We start from the raw sequence: 13,877 nt of genomic DNA on the forward strand, positions 1-13,877 counted from the left end.
TGTATTTTTAATGTGCTTGGTGTGTGGAAGCCTCTCCCGCATTCTTTGCAGTAGTTCATTTTGTCTCCAGTGTGGCTATGTTGATGTGGTTTTATGTGGTTGTGGTTGATGATTGGAAGTCTTTCTAAAAAGATCACAGAAAAATGCTTTCCCACCACCACAGTGACGACAGGGTTGAGAAATGGATCCATGTGCTTCGCTCCACTTCTAAACAAAGACATTGTAAGTCGAGGAATTCCTCCATAAGTTTACTGATCATATTTGTTCCAAACAATCAGGTTAAAATTACAAGATAAAAAATTAAAGACATCCTCACAGTAACTGCACTTGTAGAGTTACTTTCTGGTGTGGATCTGTTGGTGTTTTTTCAGCTGATGTGGAGATTTAAAAGACTTTCCACACAAGTCACAGCTGTAAGGTTTAACTCCACTGTGGATGAGTTGGTGTGTTTTTAAGTTTATAGCGTGGGTAAAAGACTTTCCACACAAGTCACAGCTGTAAGGTTTAACTCCACTGTGGATGACGTGGTGTCGTTTTAAGCCCCCAGCCTGGGTAAAAGACTTTCCACACAACTCACAGCTGTAAGGTTTAACTCCACTGTGGATGAGTTGGTGTGTTTTTAAGTTTATAGCGTGGGTAAAAGACTTTCCACACAAGTCACAGCTGTAAGGTTTAACTCCACTGTGGATGACGTGGTGTCGTTTTAAGCCCCCAGCCTGGGTAAAACGCTTTCCACACAACTCACAGCTGTAAGGTTTAACTCCACTGTGGATGAGTTGGTGTGTTTTTAAGTTTACAGCGTGGGTAAAAGACTTTCCACACAAGTCACAGCTGTAAGGTTTAACTCCACTGTGGATGACTTGGTGTTTTTTTAGGCTATCAGCCAGGGTAAAAGACTTTCCACACAAGTCACAGCTGTACGCTTTAACTCCACTGTGGATGATTTGGTGTGTTTTTAGGTTTTGAGCCAGGGTAAAAGACTTTCCACACAAGTCACAGATGTATGCTTTAACTCCACTGTGGATGAGTTGGTGAGTTTTTAAGCCCCCAGCCTGGGTAAAAGACTTTCCACACAACTCACAGCTGTAAGGTTTAAATCCACTGTGGATGACTTTGTGTGTTTTTAAGCTTCCAGCGTGGGTAAAAGACTTTCCACACAGGTCACAGTTGTACGCTTTAACTCCACTGTGGATGATTTGGTGTCTTTTTAGGTTTTGAGCCAGGGTAAAAGACTTTCCACACAGGTCACAGTTGTACGCTTTAACTCCACTGTGGATGACTTTGTGTGTTTTTAAGCTTCCAGCGTGGGTAAAAGACTTTCCACACAAGTCACAGCTGTACGCTTTAACTCCACTGTGGATGATTTGGTGTATTTTTAGGTTTTGAGCCAGGGTAAAAGACTTTCCACACAAGTCACAGATGTACGCTTTAACTCCACTGTGGATGAGTTGATGAGTTTTTAAGCCCCCAGCCTTGGTAAAAGACTTTCCACACAACTCACAGCTGTAAGATTTAACTCCACTGTGGATGATTTGGTGGATTTTTAAGCTTCCAGCGTGGGTAAAAGACTTTCCACACAACTCACAGCTGTAAGGTTTAAATCCACTGTGGATGACTTTGTGTGTTTTTAAGCTTCCAGCGTGGGTAAAAGACTCTCCACACAAGTCACAGCTGTAAGGTTTAACTCCACTGTGGATGAGTTGGTGTTTTTTTAGGCTTTGAGCCCAGGTAAAATCCTTCCCACACAAGTCACAGCTGTAAGGTTTAACTCCAGTGTGGATGAGTTGGTGTGTTTTTAAATATCCAGCCAGGGTAAAAGACTTTCCACACAAGTCACAGCTGTGAGGTTTAACTCCACTGTGGTTGAGTTGGTGTTTTTTTAGGCTTTGAGCCCAGGTAAAATCCTTCCCACACAACTCACAGCTGTAAGGTTTAACTCCAGTGTGGATGAGTTGGTGTGTTTTTAAATATCCAGCCTGGGTAAAAGACTTTCCACACAAGTCACAGCTGTAAGGTTTAACTCCACTGTGGATGAGTTGGTGTTTTTTTAGGCTTAGAGCCCAGGTAAAATCCTTCCCACACAAGTCACAGCTGTAAGGTTTAACTCCAGTGTGGATGAGTTGGTGTTTTTTTAAGTGTCCAGCCAAGGTAAAAGACTTTCCACACAAGTCACAGCTGTAAGGTTTAACTCCAGTGTGGATGAGTTGGTGTTTTTTTAAGTGTCCAGCCAAGGTAAAAGACTTTCCACACAAGTCACAGCTGTAAGGTTTAACTCCAGTGTGGATGAGTTGGTGTGTTTTTAAATATCCAGCCAGGGTAAAAGACTTTCCACACAAGTCACAGCTGTGAGGTTTAACTCCACTGTGGATGAGTTGGTGTCTTTTTAAGTGTCCAGCCCGGGTAAAATCCTTCCCACACTCATCACAGCTGTAGGTTTTCTTTCCTTTTCTTCTGTGAGGTTTGTCGGCCTCCTGAGAGCGCTGACTTCTTGCTCCATGTTGGTCCTGCAGTGACAGAGATACAAACAGAGGCAGTGAGTGAAATGCAGTCGTGGAACAAACTGAAACTCCCTCCATTGGTGGAATCAGACATGTCAAAAAACACATTGTAGGTGTGTTACCACCACCTTCTGGTGATAGTATCACATTACAATGATGTGCTACAATGAGAGTTGTAATGAAAATGACATTATTGAAGAAATATTGATCATCAAAGAAACTCTTTTACTTCAGAAAAAAATTTGAGTTCAACTGATGATATTGTTGTTTCAATGTGTGTAGAGAAAATATGATCTTTGTATTTTCTTGTAACTTCTGTGGTTTTTGGTTGTGAATGTAGATTCTGTATATATGGAGGAGCCCAGGATGGAAAAGATAAAGCTGCTGTTAACAGGTTTTTAAAAACCAACCAGCTGTGCACGCAGTTTCAATAACAGTGTAACTGTGATGTTTTTCTTACCTTTTGTGTTGAAGTCATTGTTTCCTCTGTAGTGGCTGAGCTGAGTCCAAATGGCTGAAATTATTCCTCTGCTGCACCACCAGACTCTTCTCCTCCTGTTACTCAGCTGGGACACAAAAAGTATATATTTGTATTTTATCCCTGACAAAAAGAAGCAGAGCAAATAAACATGACTAAACTCCTCAGTGACAACAATACCTATGAAGCTTCAAGGTGAAACCCCAGAAGCAACTACAAAAAGAAAGTCATCAGTTGCCTACAAGAACTTGAAAGGGAAAAACCACTGACCCCCCCTGCACATCACCACCTTTACCCAGGGGATGCTACACCCTGTATATATGGACTTCCATAGATCCACAAGACGGAGTCCTGATCAGTCTTAATGGTAGCAGTATAAACTCAGCCACCTACAACATTTCAAGCATCTCATTACCATCCTAGGGGAGCTAGGATGGTAATGAGGACTTTAAAAAACATTTCGAAACTCACTATGTTAATGTGGAATTATTTTACAAATGGAGAATTTATTCTACAATTCATTATTTAAGCACAGAATTCTTTATTTTGATGTGCGTGGCTCTTGTTGTCCTCCATATGTCACAGGCTGGGTCTCTGACCCAGCGCTCTGAGTTTATGTTTGTATTTGTCTCATTTGGTTATGTGATTAGTTTTGTGTCTTTTCCTATCTGTCTTTAGTTTGGGCTGTTATTGTTTATTGTTCCTCTGATTTTCTATGTTTTGGGTTCTTGTATTATTCATCACGCATTAGGTTTGTTAAGTTTGTATTGTCATGTCTAGTTTTAGTGTTTCCTGTTTTATTCTGACAGTGTCATGTGTTCTTTGTTCATTGTATTTAGCTTTCCTCTCCTGGTCCTGTCATTAGGTTTATGTCAGTCAGCTGTTCCCCCATGTGTCCCCACTTCCCCTGATCACCTCATGTCTGTATTTAAGCCTTTTGTTTTCTTCATGCCATTGTCGGTTCGTCTGTTTACCTCACCTCAGTCATAGGTCTAGTTTTCGTCTGTTATTTCCACGTTAGTCATAGTCTTAGCCTGTTTATTTCCTCCTCAGTTATAGTTATAGTTTTTGGTCTTAGTACCTTATAGTGTTTTGTTTCTTAGTGTTTTGCCTGTTTGTTTTGGTCTCTTGGTTCATTCCCTGCCGTCATCGCAATAAAGGTTCACTTTTCTGTTAATCATTACAATTCCTCGTCATCATCTGCTTTTGGGTCCTGTTTCCACACACATCGGCGCACCCCGCCGTGACACCATATAGGGGTGTCAAAAATCATAGAGGAAGTGGCATGAGGAGGTACATGTTTAAGGTGTTAACAACACACGGTGTGGTTTGCTAGGTTAACTCACAAGCAGAATTTAGCTGTGCCTGACTACAATAGAGACTTTCCTCTTTAGGTGTTTCTGAAACAAGAAGGTGTAGTAAACAGATTTGTTTCAGAAAAAGGCGACAGTAATTAAAACGACATACATAAGCACTAGGGCTGCCACAAATGATTATTTTGATAGTCGACTAGTCACCGATTATTTTTGCGATTAGTCGACTAATCAGATCATGCATCCATTGGACGTAAAACATACAGCTTATTGCACCAGCATGCATCTGCTCTTATATAACTATCATTAGCTTACAGCTTTAAGTGTTTAAAGTATGTGCTAACTAAAAATAAAGACAAGATGATAGTTTATTACATTTTAATGAAATTTGCAGATTGTTTCGGTGAAGTTTAATAAACTCCTTGCTATCTAAAATATAACGGGACACCAGAGTATATTCTCGAGCATCTCATGCTTCTGATAATCAGTTGTCTGCTTGACGTTTATTCAGCTGTGTAAAAACTATAACTTTAATCTCAGCCAAACCGATTTACTCAGGAACAAATAAAATACTAAAAAAAAAGCCAAACAATAACATTTGTAAGTTATCTAAGTGACTGATATATGTTTAACCTGGGGCCCGTTCTTCGTACGTCGCTCACTACATCCAAGATCAAATGACACATCCAAGACCAAACCATCGCGCTAACCGTGAGCTCGCTAATCCGGTTCCCCGAACACACCTGCTGTTGACGATTAGTACAGCTGGACGCAGTAATGTGACATCACTGGGTGTCGTAAAAGGGGCTACGCATCGATAGTGGAAACATTGATCGGCAACCCTCTGATTGGTCGGGGAAAATGTCGACGGAGCGCGCTCGGCTCGGTATTTTTCAGCAGCAGAGCAAGAACTCTTGAGTGAGGGATTTCAGGAGTTTCAGAGTTTAATCAGAACGCAAGGGAACACTGCAAAGGCTGCAAAAGCAAGGAGAGAGGGCTGGCAGAAAGTTGCTGACAAATTAAACTCGTAAGTAATTTAATAATAACAATAATAATGGAGTGGATTGATATAGCGCTTTTCAAGGCACCCAAAGCGCTTTACAATGCCACTATTCAGTCACTCTCACATTCACACACTGGTGGAGGCAGCTACAGTTGTAGCCACAGCTGCCCTGGGGCAGACTGACAGAAGCCAGGCTGCCATATCGCGCCATCGGCCCCTCTGGCCAACATCAGTAGGCGGTAGGGTAGATTTATTATATTACACTATATTATCCAATATTATATTACATTATATTATAATATGTTATATTATATCCCCTTTCACATTAGAGCCACAACAGGACCCACTAGAACATGGGAACAAGTAAAAGTGAAATATAAGAATATTCTACAGAATGGTAATATTTATCACTTATATTGCTTTTCGTCTCTTGGAAAGAGACCCTGGAATAATCTGTTTGTTTATAACAGCAACCAAGAAAAGGGCAGAGCAAAAAAAAGACAGGTGGTGGTCCTGCACCCCCTCGTCAACAAGTTGGTTAAGTAAATAATATCCTCACGGGAAAATTGATATCTCTCTATGAGCACACTGTCGCGCTGAGCTAAAGGATCCTGTCTGTCCCGCAATATACACTGAATTCTGAAAACTCTCCTTATCAATCTTGCACCTTCCGCAATGGGTGGCTCGCGTATACGGACAGGACTGCGACAGGCTTCCCAAATCCACCTTCGCTTTTATAGCCGTGGTCTCTCATCTTGATTACACAAAGTAATTTGCAATTGCTACTCTGAAATATGAATTACATCTGTAATAATCACATACATGTAATAGAATGTTAATAGTACATTTCCCTTTTTTAGGAAATGTCCTGTATGTATCTGTGTGAAATCAATAAATGGATCAGGTGCTGCATTGTCTTTAGTTACATTGATGTTATTTATTTATGGTGAAACTGTGGTGGAATATCGCTGTTGCTTTCGTATAAATGAAGCGGACATACCTGCGTGGCCGCGATCTAATCCTGTTTACATAAAGTAAACCTGCTCCCGAGCAGGTTTACGCTTACGGCTCTGTTGCTATGACAGCAAGTCCCGGATGAGCTTCGGGGAACCGAACGATCCAAGATCACGCGAAATCGTCAACAATCAAATCCAGCTAACCTACTTAGCGAGGTACGAAGAACGGGCCCCTGAGTAGTGAAAGACAGCGGTGGGTTTGACAACGATTTGCCGGGAGTCCGGTGCTCTCATGGGCTCTAGTGAGCCTTGAACCCCGGCTAGCTATCGAGCTAGTGGGCAACAGACGTCTCCGAAAACGTCGGAGCACTTTTGAAAATATGTGGTGTCTTGATAAACTGAGCAGATATTTGAGGTTTATACAGTTACATTCTGAAAATATGTTAAACGTTTATTTTGTGACACAGAAAGAATAATAAGAGTAATATTACAACTAGCTGCCACCATTGTTGAAAACTGACCTGGGCTGCGCTATGAATTCTGGGACAGAGCTACTTCTTCTTCGGGGTTTAACGGCAGCTAGCATCCTTGTGCATGCAGTGCTGCCATCTTCTGTTTCAGTCCGTTATTACACTCTTAAATCCTACTACTTATTCCTGCGTCTTTTGTGATCTTACAAAGCTTCAAACGATGCGTCGACTATTAAATCAGTCGTCGACGCTTTTGATAGTCGACGTAATCGTGACTAGTCAACGTAATCGTGGCAGCCCTAATAAGCACAGAGTGTTTTAATCCTACTAACACATACACACACATGCAATGCAATGAATACCAGATGGTATTTTAAGCCTGTGTTTCTGATTTTATCATCTTGTTCAACTCACTTAGTAAGATGAGAAGTTTTTAGGAATAATTTTTGATTTACGTCTTAAATTGGACAAGCATCTAAAGAAGATTGCTAAGACGGTCAAGGCTAATCTGAATTGTTTTGAGTTAATTCAGCACTATATACCTGCTTCAGCAGCTCAGTTATTTATGCATTTGTCACGTTCCTGAGTCTTTTGAACCAGTGTTTTGAGTTCTATGTTTAAGTTCTTTAGGTCAGCGAAGTTCATTTGGTTATTAGATTTACCTTTTATTTTCTTCCCCTGTATTTAAGTTTCCTCACCCTTTGTGTTTCATGCCGAGTGTCTTATGTTATCAAGTTTGTATTGTCATGTCTGTGTCTCATGTTTCCTGTTTTATTTTGAAGGTCTGTGTCCTATGTCAAATCTGTCCGATGGCATCATTTAGGGCTGCACAATTAAATGTTAGAAAATCGCGATCTCAATTCATACTTATGTGCCATCTCATTTCCAAATGACAATGATGTAAGAAAAGAAAAAAAAAAGATGACGATTGTACCGCGTTTTGCTCCGGGACATAATCTGCATGAAAACAAGCGCTCACTCTTCATGACAAGGGCAGAGCCTTATACCACGTGATACAGAAGCCAGCTGGAAAGGGAAAAAACAACGAAGAGCACGTGAGAGAAACTGCCGGAGGGGAGAAACCACAATGAGTGCAGAGGAAAAGCTCTGATGGTGGTGAGAATGACAACCCCACTGTAACATTAATTCCAAGAAAAGGTTCTCGTTCCTCCATGTGGAAGGTTTTTGGTTTCAAAGAAGATGAGAGTCAAAAAGATATCATTTGCAAGCTGTGTTTTGCCATAGTAGCAGCACCGCAAGCTAACACTACGAATTTGTATAACCACCTTAAACGTCACCATAAAGTGCAATATGACGAAGCTGTAAAGGCCAAGAAAGTGACAGGAGAAAATCAGTCCCCGTCAACCACCCAAACATCAATAACGGGAACCTTATACAGCACTTCCCCATACCCGTCAAACTCCCCCAGGCACAAAGAAATTACGGAGTAAGTGCAATAAATATTTATATTGGAAAAGAAAATCGTGAGAGAATCGTGATCTCAATTCTAAGCAAAAAAATTGTGATTCTCATTTTATGCAAAATGGTGCAGCCCTGGCATCATTGTCACATTTTAGAGAAACATAATCTACTTAGTTTTAGGAGTTTTAATCATTCGTGTTTGTAGCAAGGGGAATTGCATTTACCTGTGTGTTCCGCCCGGAGTCTTGACAGTGTAACACCCGAAGGTGAGAAGCAGAGACTCATGACTGTTTATTAAGAGTTTAATAAAAGTTTACCTCGGAGGAGGGAAAGTTCAACCGAGCAAGTTTAGAGAGAACAAGATGAAACATGGTGGCAGCTGAGGCAAGGGTAACAGTAAGTGAGCTGATGAGAAAAATTGATGAACACTATAATCCCAAAGTTAATGAGACTGTCGAGAGATACAGATTTTTTGCATGCAATCAGGCTCCAGGAGAAAATATTGATTGCACCTGCAACTTTGGACAATTAAAAGACTCACTGATCAGAGACAGGATCGTCTGTGGCACGAACAGCTCCAGTTGGAGGGAAAGGTTGCTCAGAGAAGAGAACCTCACATTAGACAGATGTCTAGATATTTGTAGAGCAATGGAGATTTCAAGAGAATACAACAAAACAATAGCGGGACAGGCTGTAGAGGAACTGCATGCAGTAAAACAAAAAGAGAGACTTATGAATAGTTCATTGTCTTTGTAAAAGAAAAGGGATGTAGCAAGCGGAATTGCATTTACCTGTGTGTTCCGCCCGGAGTCTTGAGAGTGTAACACCGGAAGGTGAGAAGCAGAGACTCATGACTGTTTATTAAGAGTTTAATAAAAGTTTACCTCAGAGGAGGGAAAGTTCAACCAAGCATCTTGTGAAGTTTATAGAGAGAACAAGATGAAACAGTGTTTTCTTAAATTGAACGGAAACTGTAAGATATCATATCGCAGATCTAAATTTGGTCAGACGGCATTTTCCATAGAGGCTTGCAATCTGTGGAGCCCACTTCCAACCAAAATCAAATTGATTACAGACATCAGATCCTTTCTATTGAAGGTTAAAGTTTGGTTAGAGGGAAATCAGAGATGTAGTCATTTTACTAATGATTTTATTTTTATTTATTGTCTATTAATTGTAGTTGTATTTACGATGTATTTTGGCTTTATGAAAATGTATGTTTTATGGTAAAATGTATTTATTTTGATTGTAAGCCCAACAAGGGACAATTGTTGAAAATTTGCAATAGCTATAAACTTATGTCCGTTACATCAGTTTCATGTTTTGTACTTGGACTATGTCAAACTGCACTGTCCCTTTTAAATAAATACATTCAAATTCAAATGTGTGAGGGATGCTTTACCATGACATACACCTGGTTGCATGGGAATAAACTTATTATCTAATAGGACATTAGGGTTGTGTGAAATGTGTGTGGCTGGTGGATGAATGTTTTGGGGATTTATTTGGCAGCTACATTTTTCTTTTACCAAGTGGAACCTGTCAAGACGTTTTGGTTTGATTTATCAGTTTAAGGAGATGAGTATGCTTTGGCAAGTCCTAAAACTAGACTTTCATATTTTTATATTTTGTAGTATTTTCTTTTTTTTTCTTTTCATGTTTGAGGAGTACACTGAGAGTTTTGTTTGAAAGTCTGCTGTCCGTTAAGCAGGCCTGCATGATTGGAACTAAAAGTGCTATACAATAGTGTTGCTGGAAAAATGATCGTAAAGTGAGCTTCTCCACATCGCAATGGGGACTGACTGGACTGATAATGGGGACAAATGGTTCACTGACTTGACACTGATATGCAGATTGCACCTATTCCAAGCAGACAAGGAAAGGGTAGATGTATGTATGTTTTTCCAGGAGCAGGAAGATGACAGCAACATCCTAGGGTCGCATGAGCTTGTGGGCCATGCAGACTTAATCTTGTAGTTGTTAATTTCTGTGTGTATTTACCAGCGCTGTTATGCATGTTGCAGTGGCACATTTCCTTTCCTATAAATCATATCACATTAGTAATAGTAATATTATTTCCTCACTTTAGTGTTCACCAGTTGTATGCATGCATATAGAATGTTATCACCAGTGGGCCCATGTTATTGCACCCTCACAGTGGACCCATCGTAGACTGGAAGAGCTCCAGACATCCTGCTCTAAGGGAGGTGACGGGTGGTCATAACGTTTCTTAGTGTGGGAGAAGGTCATGGATGAGCTGGACTGAACCTTTAGGTATGCATGATGTGCTGTGGAATGTTCTTTGTTTGAGAGTGTCTGTGATGGTGTATATAAGATATAAGGGTGGTGGCCGAATTTCCGAGATGATCCTTGTGTTGGCTGGCATGTTTCCATTCAAATTGTAAAGTGTTTATTAAACCCACTTCAAATCCAGCTCACAAGGTGTGTTGCAGCTAATTTTGAAATTTTCTATAAGAATGTGGCGTTGTCAAGCAGGATTCCTCAGGTGAGTTTTGCTAAATCACCAGCACGCGATGCCTGGTCATCCTGAGGGAAAATTGCCTCAGTCCGGTGCATTTCAAGGTCCTGTAACCATCCGTCGGTAAACCGTACCTGGGCATGTTGCAGTGGCCTGAAGTTACTAAACTTCATGAGTGTATGCACTCATGAAGTTTATTAACTTCAGGTCACATTGTTCTCCTTCGTTTTGTACATACCTTTTTTGGGGGGCAAAGAAAAAGAAAGAATTTATTGGAACCGGAGAATGAACGTTTTGCGGTGCTACAAATGCTTGCATTTGATGCGGTACTTGGAATGTTTTGCCATGAGTTCCCGGCATGCAATGCGCGAAAGAAGAGCTGGGCGATAGAACGATAACGATATGTATCGCGATATAACTTTTACTCGATAGAGAAATTAAACTATCGCGATAGACCTCGCCGCTCTTGTCCTCTTAAAAAAAAAAAAAAAAAAAGAGGTCAGCCAATCCAAATTAAGTAGCGCTGAGCCGAACCAATCACAGCCGCAGCGTCACGTCGCATGACTTGTTACGTACAGCACAAGTGCCAAGCCGTACATTTGTATTTGTTTGGGAAGCAGCCAGCAACATTAACGCCCGGGTAATGGAGGAAATGAGTGTGCCAACTAGAAAAATCAACCGAGCGTGACCGAAGGTTACCGAAGAGAAAACAGATGATGGTTCCAATGCCGGAGAGATTGTCAAACGGAAGAGCCATAGAAGTTCCGTAGTGTGAAGGTATTTCGGCTATTTCAAGTCTGACAAAAAACAGAGTAGCGTGCACTGTAAATTGTGCCGGAAGCAAGTCTGGAAATACAATAAACTGGTGCATGCGTCACACTGTGCGCCACGTTATTGTTTCGGTGAAATGAATTTCTACAATACTGTTACTGTTAATTCTACTCTCTGCAGTGTTTAAATGCTTACATATACACACAGTTACTGTCCCTCCACACATACGACTCGGTTCTGCTTCTATGCCCCAGCTTTGTTTACTTTTTCCCACCGAGGCTTCTAGACTTCTGATTGGCCAACATTTCTGCACGGTTAGGAATCTAGCTCCACCTGCTGCTTTGGCATGTTCATAGCAGCGTTTTCCTTCATTTCTGCCTTTATGAGTGGACGGGATTATTTTTTAAAACGAAAATGGAAAAATCTCCGTTTTCAAAAATACCCGTGTACGTGTGGACGTAGCCTCAGTCTCTGACTGGAAGCGCTAATTCGTCATTCAGCTTTTGTCAGACTAAAGTAACTGTTAAAACTGTTTGAAAAGCTAAGCTATACAACAAGGAGAGATTGAGAATTTCCTTTTAGTTCTCAGTTTATTTGATATTGACAAAAGTTAGTCAGTTTTGTCTGTTCTTCTGTAAAACAAACTAAGACTTATTTTTAGAATTAATATTTTGTTTCTAAGTGGAATTGACAATTTAGTAGTCTGTTTCGTTTGTTCTATTTTGAAACTTAAACGCTTTAGCGGCTGCCTTTTGTGTAGTTTGCAATATTTGCCTTTATTTATCTGAAAAAGTCTCATGTTCCTTAAGTACATCTACCCTGTTGAACTTCATCCATCCATTCGCGTCCGTTTAATGGATGAACTTATGGGAAATAAATATATAAATAAAAACAAGCTGCTGATTATTTCAAATTTTACTTGTGAGCAACGGCACATTTAAATCTTACAAATATAGTTATTTGGCTTATATCGTGATAGATAGGACTCATCCAGGCTGGAGAAACTGATCAGGAGGGCTAGCTCTGTGGTCGGCATGAAGCTGGACACTCTGGTGACAGTGGCAGAGAAAAGGACATTAAAGAAACTGATGGACATTATGGACAATGCCAGGCATCCTCTGCACACGGCCATTAACAACCAGAAGAGTCTGTTCAGTGACAGGTTGCTTCTCCCAAAGACAAGAACTAACAGACTTAAAAACTCCTTTGTCCCACACGCCATCAGACTGTTTAACTCCTCTCTGGAGGGGAGAGGGAGGGGAAACAGGAGGACAAAGGAGGGAACAACTAAGCTGTAGTGCCTCTTCACCTCACTGTGCAATACCTTTTGTGCAATACTTTTGTAAATAGTCAACGGTGCAATAGACTCAATACTTGAAATGTGCAATTCACTTGTATTTTTATTTTTATTCCTATTTATTCTATTTATCCCCTTCGTATATTTTATTTATATTGTCTCTGTATTTATATATATGTGTGTGTGTATAACTCTGTAACTTCTGTCGGTGCTGTGCTTTTTTGGAAATCGAATTTCCCAGAGGAACCCACCCGAGGGATTAATAAAGTTCTATCTTATCTTATCTTAGATATCGTTATCGCCTGAAATGAAAAAAACATGTCATGATATGAAAAAATCTTATATCGCCCAGCTCTACGCGAATGTCACGTGGTCTGTTAATCTCTATTATTCACCCTGGGGTTGCCCTCCCCCATGCTTGTACCTGTGGCTTCCTGTCCTAGGGGTGGGGGTAGACTGTTCTCCTGCCCTGCAGCCCATCCTTTTGTTCATATACCAAGACTAATTTTCTATATATATTCTTACCCCCTAGCAACCACCATTTCATAATGTAGCAAGCAATCACAAATTCTACAGTCTGTCTAACTCCAGTGTATACCAAGCAATCTATTATCCTCAACAGAGCTAAACTCAACATAAACGGAACCCACATTAAAGTTAGCTCGGTGCTTACCTTTAGATGAGCCCACAAACCGAGAGAAACAGGAAACAGATCAGTGAGCAGAGACCCACGTGGTTCACGCTGATCTCAGCTACGATCCAGGAGACAAGGGTGTGCAGATCGATGCAGATATCGATCCAAACTTTGGTAGTGGTATATGTTCCAGTAAGTTCACTACTTTACTCCCGTTTCATGAAAAAGCAGCTCTCTCTGCTCGACTCCTCTCCTGTACAGACACTTTGCTCCGCCCCCTTTTCCCGGCTCTGCTGTGATTTGTTGCTGTGCTGTCACGTGACTCAGCTGCACAACGTAACCACGTGAGAGAGTTATTCAAAAGTAGCGCCTTTCCAGTCCTTTCCATTCCAGTGATGGTAAATTAGATTCTTTTTACTGAATCGAGATTGAATGAGTCACTCACCAAAGCGAATCGAATTTGAGTAATTTGATTCACTGAGTCAGTTGACCAGACATTGCAAAAATGTATATTTTCACTCAAATTTAATTTGTTTCTCTTTTCATGTAAATCCTA

The 13,877-nt window shown here is 40.7% G+C and overlaps 1 protein-coding gene across 1 annotated transcript; it reads right to left on the reverse strand.

Annotated features, from left to right (window-relative positions):
• Window positions 1–335: 335 nt before the first annotated feature.
• LOC146635070 (uncharacterized) lies at window positions 336–2,976 on the reverse strand. The gene is made up of 2 exons (XM_085344462.1): window positions 2,959–2,976; window positions 336–2,504 (listed from the first exon to the last, which is right to left on the reverse strand). The coding sequence occupies exons 1-2, from the start codon at window positions 2,974–2,976 to the stop codon at window positions 336–338; spliced, it is 2,187 nt and encodes a 728-aa protein (XP_085200588.1).
• Between the last annotated feature and the right edge of the window lie 10,901 nt (window positions 2,977–13,877).

This window comes from Diplotaxodon limnothrissa, linkage group LG3, assembly GCF_057381915.1.
Source record: "Diplotaxodon limnothrissa isolate DT_005_m linkage group LG3, D_limnothrissa_male_GT1.1, whole genome shotgun sequence".
NCBI lineage: Eukaryota > Metazoa > Chordata > Actinopteri > Cichliformes > Cichlidae > Diplotaxodon > Diplotaxodon limnothrissa.